This window comes from Anolis carolinensis, chromosome 3 (assembly GCF_035594765.1).
Source record: "Anolis carolinensis isolate JA03-04 chromosome 3, rAnoCar3.1.pri, whole genome shotgun sequence".
NCBI classification, from domain to species: domain Eukaryota; kingdom Metazoa; phylum Chordata; class Lepidosauria; order Squamata; family Dactyloidae; genus Anolis; species Anolis carolinensis.
Genome location: NC_085843.1, coordinates 48,524,019 through 48,540,907, shown reverse-complemented (window position 1 = coordinate 48,540,907; position 16,889 = coordinate 48,524,019). Strand labels below are relative to the sequence as shown.

The 16,889-nt window shown below is 39.8% G+C and overlaps 1 protein-coding gene across 2 annotated transcripts in view; it reads left to right on the top strand.

Annotated features, from left to right (window-relative positions):
* Positions 1-16,889, top strand: part of myh15 (myosin heavy chain 15) — a 149,645-nt gene that overhangs the window by 111,948 nt on the left and 20,808 nt on the right. For both annotated transcript variants that reach the window (XM_062974863.1, XM_062974864.1), the window contains 4 exons: positions 792-910; positions 1,313-1,509; positions 2,977-3,326; positions 5,316-5,440. In XM_062974863.1, coding sequence (XP_062830933.1) covers positions 792-910; positions 1,313-1,509; positions 2,977-3,326; positions 5,316-5,440 — 791 coding nt within the window. The remainder of the gene's footprint in view (positions 1-791; positions 911-1,312; positions 1,510-2,976; positions 3,327-5,315; positions 5,441-16,889) is intronic.

Genomic DNA, 16,889 nt, shown 5'->3' with positions numbered 1-16,889 from the left:
TTGAAGTGTATGTTCAATAGCATAGACAACAAATTAGTGGTTTGTGAGACTCCACAGGCTAATCTCCAAGGTGTTGAATAAGAGTTGCCTAACAATATGTTTTGACCGTGTCCTTCCACCAGGGTAGGGAGTCATTGTACAACTGTGTCTCTGGGCCCCTTTCTAACAAGGTGGCCTAAAAGGATGCCATAGTTAACTACTGAAAGCCACATAAGAAAGCCAACAAGCAGGGATCCCCCCATAGGCCAATTCATGGTGTAAGATGTTTGTCAAGGTGTCCCAAACCATCTAATCTCAGGCCAAAAGTCGGGCTGAAATGGATCTAATTCCCGAGCCTCTCTTTTGCCATTTTCTTCCCCTGTTGACTTTAGTATTCATGCAGAAGAAGGGCATGCTATAATGGGAAAGCATATTCTAGCCAATAAGGTATTTATATTTGAAGTACAAACTTATCTGAAGCAAGAGATCTGAAACACTGTGAGAATAGAATAGATTTTATTTTTTAGCTTGCCATCAAGTACATGGGTGTTTCCCTTTTGCCTTTCAGTGCATCTAGAGGGCATTTTAAGAGACCGCATATAAACCTAGCTTTTGGCAAAATGTGGCCTAACCTATGCATGGCCTACACCATGAAATCCCCATTTTCTCTCTTTTGAGCCTTAAAGGCAAAAAAGGCGGTGTGCTATTTCACTTGTGGAATAATTGCCTCTGAGCAGGGCCCTCTCCTTCTCTCCCTTCCCTCTCAAAGCAAACTTACGATTCATTATCTTTTTGTGATAACCCTCTGGCAGGTGAATTTACGAGACAGCTGGAAGAGAAAGAATCGCTTATAAACCAACTTTCCCGGGGGAAGTTGTCTTTCACTCAACAAATAGAGGAACTTAAAAGGCAGCTGGAGGAAGAGACCAAGGTAAATGCTTTGATTAAGAATCCCAGCATGATTCTGAGTCAGCCTGAAACAGCTCTCTCTTAAGATCTTGTCCTTCAGCTGGCGCAGAACAGCATTCCTGAACTGAGTGCAACACAATTGCACTGATTCACACAAGTTGGGGGCTTGTCCTGTCTGTAAGTATGAATAAAATACAAAATGACAGGGACTGCAATGCCAATATGATTGGGAAACGCCATTATTGCTGTTAAGGTTTAAGCGAGCCATCATAATGCAACTAGTGGAAGAAAAGAGTTGCAAATGCTATGATATTGCATCCATCACAAGAATGGGTTGCTTCCTTGCAAGGTTATGTAGCAGCCCATTACTATTTTCTCCATTGGAGTGTGTGATAAAACACTATTCTCTGGTTCTGCCCCACAGTCCAAGAATGCTTTGGCCCATGCTCTGCAAGCTGCTCGGCATGATTGTGACCTGCTGCGTGAGCAATATGAGGAAGAACAGGAAGCAAAGGCTGAGCTGCAGAGGGCCCTTTCCAAGGGAAATGCAGAAGTGGCGCAGTGGAGAACTAAATATGAAACAGATGCTATCCAAAGGACTGAAGAACTGGAAGAAGCCAAGTAAGATCTCATAAGGGTGGCCCAGTTATGTTTCCACATAAAGGAGTGACAAGTCTAGGAATGATTCCAGATGAAGCTTTTATTTCATAAACAACTTAATTCAAATACAGAATTTTACAGGGGATCCAACAGGAATATAAACCTTTGATTATTTGGCCCTTTCATGCAAGAATGAATAATTTTCACACCACACAGTGCAAGGATTGCACATCAGCCTTACATGTGATGTTGCAATTGTTCCTCCGATACAGCTTTCAGGTTGTGTGATATACTCCTTTTGGCTACCATTCTTAACACTAGGTCCATCCACATAGAAAGCTTAAGACAGCAGTCATATCATCTAGCAATAAGACCCCCTCCATCATCTGGGCCCAAAAGTTGCTGTTGACTGTTGTTAGTGGGGTGGTGAATCTTTGCTGGGATTTAGTTCAAAAGTAGATGAGCCAGCCAAACTGCTGTATCTTATCCTTAAAAGTCCAGACTAAAGCACAGAGTAGATTCCCCACCTAAGTAACATTGGAGCTGGTTCAGTTCCACGGATCCAATTACCCTTCTCAGAAAAAATAGGCACCCATTGCTTTCTCATTTGGTTGTATCAAAGATAAAGATGAGACATCAGGTAGAATTGGGTTGGATCAGTGGCCCTTTGTTGCTTTTTGGTCTCTTGTATTTACCGTGTGAAACATAACATTTTGAAAAATTGGTTGTATGTGCCTTCATATTACCTGTTGACTTATGGCTCTCTCAAGGATTTCATGGGATATTCTTAAGCAAGAGATGGTTGCACAAACTCCAACCTTTCACAGACAAAAACTGGGACATGTAACCAAGCAACATCAGAGTATGGTCAAGATGCTAAAATTATTTATTAAGAAGATCACATAAGCTAGGGGAGGCTGCAGCAGTTTACTTTTGCCTGAGCTTATTAGAATCATAGAATCATAGCATTGGAAGAGACCTCGTGGGCCATCCAGTCCAACCCTCTGTCAAGAAGCAGGAAAATAGCATTCAAAGTACCCCCGACAGATGGCCACCTAGCCTCTGCTTAAAAGCCTCCAAAGAAGGAGCCTCCACAACGTTGTCCTATTGGGGAGGACAACTCTATCCTGCTTCTCCTTTCCTCTCTGTTTATTGAGTGCAAATTGCACTCATGGTTTGCAGCAATTGAAGCAAGCTGCAGACAAAGGAGGAAATGAGAAGGAGAGAGAAACTGGGATATTTTAAATGTAGTTGAAAAAGTTGGATGGTAGAAGACTAATTGGAACTTTCCCTGCAAATTAGAGAGAAAGTGAAAGAATCAATGATCAAAATTCCTTATTTTCACCTTTCTTCTCAGGCCATTTTTTTAAAAAAGAATATATTAATGAAGCAATTAAAATTGGCTGCTAAATGAAAATGACACTGATTTCTGCTGCTGCTGCTGCTGTTGTTGTTAGGGGTCATCTTATCACTCATCTCTTTGGTTAGGAAAAAGTTGGCAGCTCGTCTCCAGGAGGCCGAGGAAGCCATTGAGGCAGCTAATGCCAAATGCTCTTCTCTGGAAAAGACAAAACACAGGCTGCAGAATGAGCTGGAGGACATGATGATTGATCTGGAAAAGGCCAACTCTGCAGCAGCGGCCCTTGACAAGAAGCAGCGTAATTTTGACAGGATTATTGCTGAATGGAAACAGAAGTATGAGGAGTCCCAAGCGGAGCTTGAAGCTGCCCAGAAGGAAGCCCGAAGCCTTAGCACGGAGTTATTTAAGTTGAAGAATGCCTATGAAGAAAGCCTGGACAATCTGGAGACTCTAAAAAGAGAAAACAAGAATCTCCAGGGTAGGTCACGTTCTTACAATGTGAAGCAGTTAAGTCATAAAAAGAGAGAGCTAAATTGAAAGCAGCAAAATAATTTCATTAATGGAAAATAATTGCTTTCTTTTTAAAGGAAATATATCCATGTAAGCAAGCCATGCTTCAAATGTAGCAAAATGAGAGAAAAACAAATTATTTTATTGAGTAATGCTTTCCAGTTAGGATGCAACATAAATTTTGAGGATATTTTTAGAAGCATTTTGACATGATATTTTTTTCTAAAAAATCTTACACCATTCCCTTTTCAGTCCCAAATTGTTGCTGGGGGATGATGAAAAGCTATGAAAAGATAGTATGTAACACCCGAGATCCCTTCTGAAACTGTAATGAATAACAATAACACATTAATTATGGAAACACAGAAGTAAACAAAATATATTACATTTAAAAAGTAATTTTTCAAGCTCACTTCACTAGTTGAATGAGAAGGAAGACATTCTCTACATCATAAATCCCTTCTGATCTGGAGATGTGAAGAACAATTGGTTCAGGTCCATCCTGTCATTAGTGTAGTGGTGGGCTTTCAATCATTTCTGACTTATGGTGAACATGTCATAGGGTTTTCTCTGCAAGATTTGTTCAGAAGGCAACTGTCATTGCCTTCTTCTGAGGCTGTGAAGATGTGACTTGCATAAGATCACTCTGTCGAATTTGAGCAAGAAATCAAAGCCTGGTCTCCCAGATCCTAATCCAACTCCTAAACCACTGTACCATGTTTACTCTTGTGTTCTTCCTGTAAGACCTAGAGGTCCCCAATAGGTGTCACATAGGCCCTTGACAAGAAGCAGCGTAATTTTGACAGGATTATTGCTGAATGCAAAGATAGATACTGGTAGAATGGGGCATAAAGCAGTGCTGGGGGAAGGCACATTTATATTGCCATGATCTCAGATGGCTACATCCTTCCCCACAACATGCATTAAAAAAAAAAACCTTTTTGAAAACATAAAATATGTCTTCAAGTTGACTTTCGTATTGCACTGCCATCTTAGGATTTCCTTGTCAAAACTTATTCAGATGAGTCATTGTTTTTCTCTCGGCCTGAGATAGTAAGGTTTGCACAAGATCCCCTAAGGCTGAAAGGGAGATTCAATCTTCCCAAATCTTAGGGTGCATCTACACTAGAATTAATACAGTTTGACACCATTTTAACTGCCACGGGCTAGCACAGTGCTTTAAACCGCCTGCTATAGAAGATCCTTTTGACCAGAAGGTTGGCAGTTCAAGCCCAGGTCAGGGTGAGCTCCCATTGTAAGCCCAGCTTCTGCTCACCTAGCAGTTTGAAAACAGCAATGTACGTAGATAAATATGTTCTGCTTTGGTAGGGAGGTAAAAGGTACCCTAAAAACATGCCGGCAAAAATCCGACCAGGAAAGGTGTCCTCCCCATGGCCGAGTCAAGTACAGCCGGATGTCAGAGATGAAGAGAGGGAAGCCTGCCTCTGTTTATGTACTGTCTGCCTTTGTCAATTGTATAACAGCATAGAATGTTTGCCATATATGTACCTGTAATCTGCTCTGAGTCTCCTCAGGGAGCGAGAGTGGAATATAAATAAAAAGTATATTTTATACTATAGAATTCTGGGAGCTGTAGGTTTACGAGATCTATTGCCTTCTCTGCCAAATAATGCTGGTGCCTCAACAAACTGCAGCTTCCATGATTCCATAGCATTAAGCCATGACAGTTAAAGTGGTATCAAACTGCATAAATTACATTAATTCCACTACTCTTCTAGTCTAACATGAAAGCCATTACACCACATTCAAGATATGCCTTAACTTCAAGTTAGTTATTTGAAGCACCTATATGCAACAATTGGAGAAGGAACATGACAAGTCTTTGACAATTTTGCTCTCCATGACAGATGGGAATCAAATCAATTTGCTATGTTTTGGACTTCCACATACCTACAGTCTCCCGTGACTGCTTTTTGTTTTGTTTACATCTCTTCAGAGGAAATTGCAGATCTAACAGACCAGATTAGTGAAGGAAACAAGAGCCTTCATGAGATAGAGAAGATGAAGAAACAGGCTGAGCAAGAGAAATCAGAAATTCAGCTAGCTCTGGAAGAAGCTGAGGTAAGATGAATATTTTCAAGAAAGAATGCAGCTTTGTGTGTCAATGTATTTTGTTACATACTTATACACACAAGCACAAACACATACCATACATGAGCATAGCAGTCCAACCTTCGCTTATCCAACATTCTGCATTATCCATCGCAGTCTGCCTTCCACCTGGATCCACAGCTGTTTCTCTAAGCAGCAACGTGCAGCAGGCCAACACGTCCAACAACAACACAAGTGCAGCCACACTCCCAAACAAATGGCAGACTTGTTGTAAAACATGATGTTTTGATGCTTAATTTGTAAAATCATAATGTAATTTGACGTTTAATAGATTTTTCCTTAATCCCTCCTTATTATCCAACGTTTTTGCTTATCCAATGTTCTGCCGGTCCGTTTATGTTGGATAAGTGAGACTCTACTGTATTGTGTAAAGTGAGGTGTACAAGTATGGAAAGGCAGGTGATGTATTTCACAAATGGGAATACTGAAAGTGAAATTTCATCAGTTGTGGTCACCATTTTCAGCCAGTCTATGGCCAAAAATACGTTGGGTAATTCTGAGTGATGTGGAAAAAATAATTGTCATGGGATGTAAATGAGAAGCCTTGAGGGATTTGGGAGGATTCATAGGAAGCTTCAGGAATTTCAAAAACTGCATTTAGGATGGTATGCCATTCAGGACCCCAAATGTTCATTATCGTTTCATGAGCAACCATCCCATGCCTATAGGAAAAAACTTGGAGTCATCGCTACAAAGTCTGAGGTAGGAGGCTGTTTTGCCCTGTGTTCATGTGTCTGTATGTGTAATACAACTCCGGTTGTAATAATACATTTTTCAAAACCTTTGAAGCACAGCTCTTTCTTGAACAAACCCTACGGCTGGCTTGGTGGTCTCAACTGTGGAAGCAGTTTTCCTCCCATTACTGATCTTCCCTTCAAGGGAATATTGATCATGCTCTAGAGCACAAGATGAAAGCTAGACTCAACATGTCTAAATCAAAACAGAGTTCTGCACAAACTGCGGCTGTGCTTTAGGGCAGCAATGGGCAAACGACGGCCACATGGGGCCTAAAACAATGGCTCCAGTGACCCCACTAAAATGTGTCCAAATTGGAAAAAAGACAGAGCTTGAAATTGTCATGTTACATCTTGAGAGTTTGTCTATAGTAAGTACAGGTAAAAGTTTCTTTGCCACACTGTGTCTGAGAAGCCATATTCCATACTATGTCATGTACAGGCAAACAAAACTCTCAGTCTAAAAATTGTCATTAATACAATAGAGTGGATCACAGTACAACATATATTGTTAGGCCTGAGAAGTGAATAATTGCACAAAACATTTATAGCTAAAGCAATTCAAGTATTCTACTGGATTTTGTTCCATTTGTCAATAGGCAATGCCAGTCTCTCTTCTATGGTTTTTTTCCCCCACTGGCACATTAATCAAAACATTTCAGATATCCTCTCATCTCAAGTCTCTCTTGAGAATGGCCTTCAAATCATTTGCTGGTTACTATTTTCCTTTCTAGCTGCAGGGCCATGTCTACCAGGAAAACATAGACATTTCGCAGCTAATGGGAGAGAGTGGCATTCCCCAACATCCCTTGTGCAAGCAAATACCAGCATGGTTAAGGCATGATTTAGCCTGCAGAAGAGAAGGCTGAGAGGAGACATGATAGCCATGTACAAATACGTGAAGGGAAGTCAGGGAGGAGGGAGCAAGCTTGTTTTCTGCTGCCCTGGAGACTAGGACGTAGAACAATGCCTTCAAACTACAAGAAAGGAGATTCCACCTGAACATCAGGAAGAACGTCCTCACTGTGAGAGTTGTTCGACAGTGGAACTCTCTCCCCCGGGCTGTGGTTGATGCTCCTTTGGAGGCTTTTAAGCAGAGGCTGGATGGCCATCTGTCGGGGGTGCTTTGAATGCGATTTCCTGCTTCTTAGCGGGGGTTGGACTGGATGGCCCATGAGGTCTCTTCTAACTCTACTATTCTATGATTCTATGATAACAACCATCATTGACTGCACATAAAACGTAGCCAATATGAGCACCTATATGCAATAATTGGAGAATAAACATGACAGTCATGCTTCTGATATATTACTAGATGATACTGGGTATTCCTGGCCCCCAGAGAACTGTTTGAAATGGAGCACTTCTTAGTAACTCAACTTACGCATGATGCGAAAAGGTCTTTGAATCCGACTACTGGAATTCTTCCATTTATTCTGTTTATTTAAGGAATCTGTATGGGCCGTTTTCCTGAGGAAATCCTCCCACTTCCCCACTTGCTATTTGCTATTAACAGCTGGGGGTACAAGTAGCAGTTGGAGTAAGCAATTGTCAATGGGAAAACAGCAGGAGTGTGAAATTATTGTCTCTTTATAGGATTTAAAGATGTATTTAGAATAAGGCATTCTTTGACCTTGAGGCTTCAGAATCCTGTGCAATACATGGCTGGCTTTCATACTAGGTTTGTTACCTTGGAAAACACTCCCTTAGAAATGAATCTCTTAAAAAAAACACTCCAGTACTTGATCAAAGGTGATTTTTTGATAAACAGATTAGCAAAGCAATTAAGGATCAAAGAAAACATTATCTTAAATGCATATTTGCATTTAATGTAGCCCGGAGGGAAACAAATGCTTTCTCTGAAACCTGTGTTTGCACTCAAAGGATACTCTCTTTCCTGCACCTATGAAGGGATTTCTTCCCAGTGGAAATACCAGCTTCGTGGGAGGGATTTTCTTCAGGGTAGTAGTAGCTGACAAATTCTCCATCTCTCTATGCTGCAATTCTTAATATTATTAGCATGCTTTTCAGCTGATTCTATTTGCATTTTTAAAACTGCAAATGCAGTGCAATGATCCATTTAATTAATGTAGAGTTTAGTTTGACTACAGATGGAAACAAATATTTGAAAGCTGTCCAAAAAAAAAAGGACTTCCTTGGTGTAAAGGGACCTTGAAAAGGAGAATCCTACTTAACTGGGAATCTTCACAGTTCAGGATTTATTGTGCATGTGGGCTTTTTTTTGGTGCAAAACAACCTTTCTGGACAGAAATTGAAACAAATGAAAACACCTCAGAATTTTCTCCGCAGTAAACATTTCCTGCACAGGAAATAACATTTTTATGCAGAAAAATCATTTATGTGTAGAAAATGCTGGGTTTGGTGCAGGACATTTGCTTTCAGTACTATTTTCTGTGCATTAACTGCCACTCCCTACATAAAAAGCACATAAATTTTTGGTACCAAATAGTTGCTGAATAGAGAATAATCTTCAAAGACTGTGCAGTTTTTCAAGTCTTTTTTGCAGCGAGGAGAAAAATTGTGACATTATTTGATCTTGCCTCATTAACATACTTAAATTTGACTGAAGACAAGCTTTGTTGTTTCTAATCTGCTGTGCATTTGGAGAGTTTTGCAAGTCGCTCAAAGCTTGGAAATAAATTTCTGGATTCAAAGAAGGCTTTCCACCTTTTAAAACTAACTTCTGCTCATGGAGGGGGTGTTTTTACATGAATCAGAAAAATGGAAGTAAATTTCAAGAGTTCTTTTGTTTGGATATTTCTTATGCAGGTAGAAACATGAGAATAGTGATCTTGACCTTCATTTCTCTGTACTAAATGTATCCAGCTCCCTAAGCTGTTCTTCATATGGGACGTGAAAGTCATGTTTAAATGTGAAAGGCTGTCCCATTGAAGGTGGAGCAAGCTGGTTTTCTGATGCTTCAAAGTGTTGGGTTGGATCTACATTGTTCTTGATCTCAGATTATCTGCTTTGAACTGGATTATATAAGTCTACACTGCCAGATAATATGGGATAAGAAGATAATCTGGGATCAGATCCTGGGATATAGAGAAGTGTAGATTTTGCGTAGGACAAAAAGCAACAGGTTCCACATTGCAGGAAAAGAAATCCTACCTCAGCATTAAGAAGGACTCCCTCCTGGTACCAGCTGGTCATCAGTGGAATCCGATGGAGTCTCCTTTTCTGAATGTTTTTAAGCAGAGGCTGGATGGCCATCTGTTAGGTGTGTTTTGATTCGGTGTTCCCGCATGGTAGAATGAGATAGCCCTTGTGGCCTCTGTGGTTTGATTACTCAATAGGACCATGAGACAAGTGCAAAAGTTTGAGCATATTTTCTTACTCTTTGGAGTTGAACCACACTTCCATTTTGACTGACAGTTTTGAGATATGTATATGCAACACCTTTAGGATAATACTATCCTGAAGGTGTTGCATATATATCAAAACTTTCACAAATGAAACCCACAAATGACTTTAACTTTTGAAAATTATAAATGGTAAATGATTTTTATAAAGTCGTCAGCTGCACAATGAGCAACTGTAAGTTGTTGGTTACCCCCATCTGGTATCTACATTTTTCTATAATAACTAGAGGCTAGTTCTGTGCACTGAAATGTGATTAGTTTATATTGCAAGTTAATTGAATGCATTCAAGGACATTTTCATGAATCAACTTTTGGGGAGGGAAAATGCCTCTTTGATGGACAGTTCCATCTCTTTTCCTTCTAATAATGTCTGAAAATGAGCTCTTAATTAAATTGTCAGCCTCGTTGCATTCATTTCTCTCTTTTTTATCTTACAGGCTATTTTATATTTTGCGGGGATTTCCCCTCCAAATAAAAGGGTTTTTATAGAACAGCAGAGGAAATGGCTTGTTTATTATGTTGTTTTGGAAAGCTGATCGTGATATATATTTTGATATAATATATATTCCATAGATACTTAAACTGATTGGTCATTACACATTCATTTCTCATGTATTCTAGAGCTTTGCCTTGGCCAGGCACCCTGGAACGTGCTGTGGCTTGATATTGCAAAGTAGCAGTGCCACAAATCTGCTCAACTAACTCACTGAGATGCTCCCTGAAATATATTTTGTTAACAGCCCAAACCAATGACCTCCACCAGCTGCATAAATGTTTTAATGATGTCCTGTAAGCCTTTTGGCTGTTTGGGTTGAGCAGCCAGGGAAGGTGCCTTATGAGAATGTGGTAACTTTGGTTAAATTTTAATGGATGTGGAAATGAGTGAAAGGGTAAGACCAGAGCCATTCAGTGGTCCATCTGGAAGTAAGAGCATTCCCATGCTAACTAAGAGTACAGCTATAGTGTAGAATGTATTCAGTTGGACACCACTTTATCTGCTATGGCTCAATGCTATGGAATAATGGGATTTGTTGTTTCCTGAGGCACCAGCACCTTTTGGCAGAGAAGGCTAAAGAGCTTGTAAAACCACAGCTCCTGTGATTCTATAGCATTGAGCCATAGTATTTAAAGTGGTGTCAAACTGCATTGATTTTACAGTGTAGATGCACGCTTGGTGGGAAACCCTCCAAAACCATCTTTACTTGAAAAGGTGCTTGTGAGGAGATATAGACTGTGATGTTGCTTATGCAGATGGTGCATGATATTCTGTGTGTATTTTTCTTGTGCTTTGCTGCCTATCATTCTGAGATCAAAAGGCACCTAATTCAAAAGAAAATACACACAAACACCTTAAGTCCTGGTTTGGGAAGAACCAGAATGTTTTTAGATCTTTTTAACAACAACAACAACAACAACAACAACATAATAATAATAATAATAATAATAATAATAATAATAATAATTTTATTTCTTACCTGCCTCTCTTCGTGGCTCGAGGCAGGTTACAACATTGCCAAAACACATAATCATTTAAAAACACTCCACAGAATATACATATTAAAGTACACAAAACAAAAGTTAGAAATAGAGCGGAAGTTTAAAATTCATCATTAAAACTGTCTGAGTATACATGAAGCAATAGCTTACATTCTTCTTCTTTTTAAAGACTTCTGGAGACATTTGGGGGGACAGCAGCCCGCAGTGGGTTAAAACATCGAAAGCATCTGGGCATCCCCTGGACAATATCCTTGCAGACGGCCAATTCTCTCACACCAGAAGTGACTTGCAGTTTCCAAGTCGCTCCTAACACAAAAAAATGGGGAGGGGATCTTTCGACAAAATGAAAGCCCCCTTTTGACACCTGGGGGGACCTGAGAGCCACAGAAATGGCGTTAGAGGTTATGCTTTGCCCCTCTGATACAAATAAAAGTGATGATAATGACGTTGATTATGAGTAGTTTTAGATGTTTTTTTTTCGTGTCAGGAGCGACTGACAAACTGCAAGTCACTTCTGGTGTGAGAGAATTGGCTGTCTGCAAGGATGTTGCCCAGAGAATGCCCAGATGTTTGATGTTTTACCATCCTTAGGAGGCTTCTCTCATATCCCCATATGGGGAGCTAGAGCTGACAGATGGGAGCTCACCCCACTCCCTGGATTCAAACCGCTGACCTTTCGGTCAGCTGTCCTGCCGGTAGAAGATTATTAGATGGTGACATTAATACAGTACTGAAGTCATCTTTTAACATAATGGGCTCCATTTTTACTTCTAAAGATGGAGTGATCCAAGTTATATTCAATGGGTTGTAGCTGAAAAGGTGAAACTTTACAACAAAATCCTGTGGAATTTTCTAGTGTGTGTGTGTGTGTGTGTGTGTGTGCACATGCTTGCCTAAGGATATGTGAAAACAAAACTTTACATTGCCAGGCAAGAGCTAACTCTTATTTTCATTTAAGCACAAGGGTATTTCCTAACTCCCATCTGACAGATTATTGAAGTCAGACAGCCATGTGACCCAATTATACCAAGATAGTAATGGATATTGATTGGGTAGTTTAGAAATCTATAGACCAAATCCTGTTGGTGCATTATTTTAGCAGTTCATTTTTTCCAAGGCTACAGATCAGTGGCAAAGGAAGGCAAACAAAATCTGCTGGCTCCAGGAAGCCTACTCCTTCTATGACCTGCACAGCTGCAGTTTCTGCAGTTTTTTTTCTTCCTGAAGCCATAATCTGTGTCAGCATAGTTATGCCATCATTACACACCAGTCGGATTTCAGCCTCTGACTTCACATTGTAGCATTTGACCTTGTAATAACTAGTTGGATGGCATCTGCTATGTTTTTTAGAAAGAACCAATGCCTAATCCTCACGGATATTGAGCACAGACTACATGTGGGGTGGAGAACCCTGGAATAATAATAATTACATTCGTCTTATCTCTATTTTTATTTCACCTTTCTCTTGATCAAGGGATATAACAAGGTGGTGGGGGGGGGGGGGGTTGCGCCTCTACTAGGGCTAGGAAAGGAGACCCTAAGCTCCTTCTGAAATGAAAGATATCACTGAATTTTACAAGGAATAATAAGGGCTGTGTGCAGACTATCCTTTGCATGCTTAACTTGGGAATAAGCTACAACAACAACAACAACAACAACAACAACAACAACAACAACAACAAGACTTTATTACGGTCCATGACCAGCACAGAGAGGGGCACAAACACCTTGTGATGGGGAAACACAGTTCCCTAGAGAGGCAGCCATAAAAAAGATTGGAAAACAGTTTTTTTAAAAGTACTGTTTAAAGGTGCATTTAACATAGCAGATATGGGACCGGGGGGGGGGGGGGAGTCTAATAGGAGGGGTAAAACATTAGGAGAGCAGTAGAGGGAGAGGGAGGGGCATCTTACAAGTCCAGCAGCACTTCAGCTGCAACAAGTTGCTCCAGTCACGCTCCAGTCAGGGTGCTACCCTGTAGGGTCGATCATCATCCATCGAATCTTAAGTGCTTCAGCATAGAACCTAGCAACACTGTAAGTTATTGTAGTGCTAGAGTCCGAGAACATCAGGGTGGTATAAAATTTCCATTGTGCCCTGGGTATTTAAGAAGCCATGGAGTAATGAGATTAGTTCGAATGTCTCTATAGAACATGCATTGAAGGAGCATGTGTTCGATTACGCAAACACATTAAGAGGACCTCTAAATATACATTGTGCTTATAAGAGTCTTCTTCTCTAAGGATGCTTAGATAATAACTAATGAGAATGTAATTTGCATTCTCCCTGCAAGTACTTGCAGGAGGGAAAAAATTAAAATGACCTGCTTGCTAGCATTAAGGTCCCCCATACCAGTGTTGGTGAACCTTTTAGTGACCAAACTGGAGGGGGGCACTCTGGGAGTGGCAAACAGGGATGGCGAGTGTGGATGAGCAGGTGGGGGGCACGTAAGCGAGAAGGGGCGGGATGGTGAGCGGAGGAAAGGCAAATGGGTGGGTGAACAGGGGGTGAGCAGGTGAGCGAGCAGAGGTGGGGCAGGATGGTGAGCAGGGGTGGGTGATGGTGCATGTGCTAGGAAAGAAGGTGTTGTGTGCACTATCCGGCACGAATGCCTTAAGTTCGCCACCACTGCCATACACACACACCTTGAATAAAATTTCAGAATCTCTCCATGTTGCTATAATGGCTTTAATAATGGTTTTAATGTGTCTGCCCATTAATCTTTGCAAGGCAAACTACATGCCAGAACTTTTTTAGATTGCTGTTCCTAGACCCTCAAAGCTACCATGGCCAATGATCCAAAGAAGTAATTTTTCTGCCTTCTCCTGGATCCCCAAAGCTGCCAATCATTTCCTTCTTTCTTCTCCTGTAACCCTTTGATCAGGAATATGAAACCATTTTGGCAGGGCTACACTGGCTCTCTAGAAACCCAATAGAAGACACTTCACTGGCCAGGAGATGCCAGCTTGGTCTTAATTTTGTATTAGTCCCTAAATTTTCAGCCCAAACCTTTCTAGTCATTTTATCAACTGACATGTCTCCTTCCATGTAACACAAGGAAGAAACAGGCATGTGCTTCCTAGAACCTTTGAGAAATGATTACCAATGCAAGTACAAAACAGATGTGACGTTGGGGGAAATCTACATTATAGAATTATGGCAGCTTGACAGCCATGGCTTAATGCTATGGAATTGTGGCAGTTGTAGTTTGGAGAGGCACCAGCACTTTTTGTCAGATAAAAATAAAGAGCTGATAAAACTACAACACTCATGATTCCACAGCATTGAGCCATAGCAGTTAAAATAGTATCAAGGTACATTAATTCTACCGTGTGGATTGACCCTTTAACAATGTCATATAGTGATATAATGGTTTGAGCATTTCACTATGGCTCTGGAGAACCTCTGCTTGGCCATGGAAACACACTGGGTGACCTTGGGCAAGTCACATTCTCTCAGCCTCAGAGAAACAAATCTCTGAACAAATCTTTCTGAGAAAGTCCTGCAGTACGTTTGAGGGTGGCCATAAGTTAGAGATGACTGGAAGGCACACAACAATAACAACCACCAGTTACTTCAAAGGGGCAAAGAGGTAAATCTGTTCAGAAGGATGAGGACTTGTGTACCCCTAAATGCTGGTGATGAACCTTTGATGGTATATGATACACAGCACAGTATACTTCCTACGTTCCACATTATCTGTCACCATGGGCTGTTACCATTGACCAGGATGAGATGGGAATTTGAGTTGAACAACATCTGGCATATCAAATATTCCAGACACCAAGTGCATTTGTGACAACAGTAAAATGTGTGAATTTGATTAAACATATCTCTTTTTGTCTGTGAACAATTCTTCTTGTGACAGATGGGTTAAATATACTCCCCATGCACTGCCGTCCTGCTCCCTCCATATGCCTCAGAGATATATTATTGGTTGAAGGAAAAGACAGATTCATTAAATGCATTCATGCATTTAATGTCATGTCTCTTTTAACTCTGAGCACCCACCAGCAGAAATTAGCAAAGTATGACTGTTACAGGATTTTCTTTCTTTTCTTTTTCTTAAGGAAAAAATGTCTTGCTTCTGTAGCTAAATACTAGATTTCTATATAACAAAGGTTTAATTATCAAATAGAAATCACATTCTTTACATTTCTTTCAAAAGCTAAACTTCGCTTTTGAAACTCTACTTTCTGAAAAGTAACAAATATATTCCAATTGAATAGAAAATTTCTCTTAACTGCCTTTTACCTGATATAACAAACTCATATGGTTTTCAGCTAGTCATGTTAATAGCCCATTTAAAAACCATTTCAGTTCTGTAATAATTATATTCTGTAATAAAAAGAGACACTATTTCCTGTGTGCTATTATTCGACACTATATCATTGTATACTTAATGTAAGTTGTTCTGCAGTAAAGTTTGAGATTGTGCATTCCTCCAAGATTTGTTGAACTACATGTCCCAATCTGTATTATACAGACAGAATATATAATTATCATTTTTATGGCATCAACTACTTCCTTCTGATATACATGGATTTTTCACTTAGCACATATAAAAGCTACCTGCTTGTGGTTTTGCAAAACTCACTAAATCTGTTACTAAATTCTTCATTCATTTCGTTTAAAATGTCAAAACCCTGTTATATAAGATCTTGAAATGATTTTCCCTCAAGGCTGCTGTTTTAAATTCATTAGTAAAAACAGCATGAGTACGCCATATATTCCCATTAATCTTGTATCTGCACTTATTAGACCATTAGCCTTTAAAGCTTACTTTTTGATTTCTTCCTTTCTTTTATTCTTCCATTAGTCTGATAATGACCTTTTGGAACTCTGAAATTCTGTTAATAACTTTTCAAACTATGCATTAGACCAGTTTACACTGAAATTCTTGATTAGGTGAAAAATAGAATAGTGTACCTAGAAGAACTTGTACGTACCACTTAATCTAACCCAAAAATTTCCACATGTCCATGTATGTCAAAGCATTGTGAATCAGAAGAAAATCTATTTTTTTGGACTTCAGCTCCCAGAATTCATTGGCCATGGTACTTGGGGGATTTTGGGAGCTGCAGTCCAAAAAAAGAACATTTCAAAGATTTTTTTTGCAAGGATCTATTTCTTTGCATGATGTCATATTTTGACTAATTGGTCTCCTCTCAACCAATTAATATGAGCACTCTTTGTACTTATTTCAGGATTGTTCATATTACCTTTTTGACACATGCCCAACTATCCTAGAAGCCACTAGTGGACTTTTTTTGTGAATCACTGTTTACATACACTATTTTGCAAATAAAAAAGTGAAAACTCAAAGAGATACTCATTGTGTCTGAATAATGTTGATTAATCAGATCTTTCTTTCATGCATGTAATCCTGTCCCACTTCGTACTTTCTTTCCTAATCTGCTTTTCAGCATACTCTGTTCAGTTCACCAGCTAGATATCACTTCAACTTCTTGAGATCCTCCCTGCTACAAATCTTACATATTAAAAGCTGGAACTGACATACATTTGGAGATAGAAAACAAATGCAGGCATACCTTGGTTAACAAAGCCTCTGAAAGTGAAAATTATTTTTTTACAATTTATAATTCTCTGGAAAATTGATTTTTAAATAATTGGAATTGGCAGAATTGATGAACTAGGAATGGAGAAATGTAAACTTCAAGTACTGGTTCCAGCAATATCCCTGCAATAAAGCTTGAGCTGTGAAAAGGTGCGGTTCTAGTCGGTCCTATTACAGCCATAGGTTCAAACATGTTATGTACT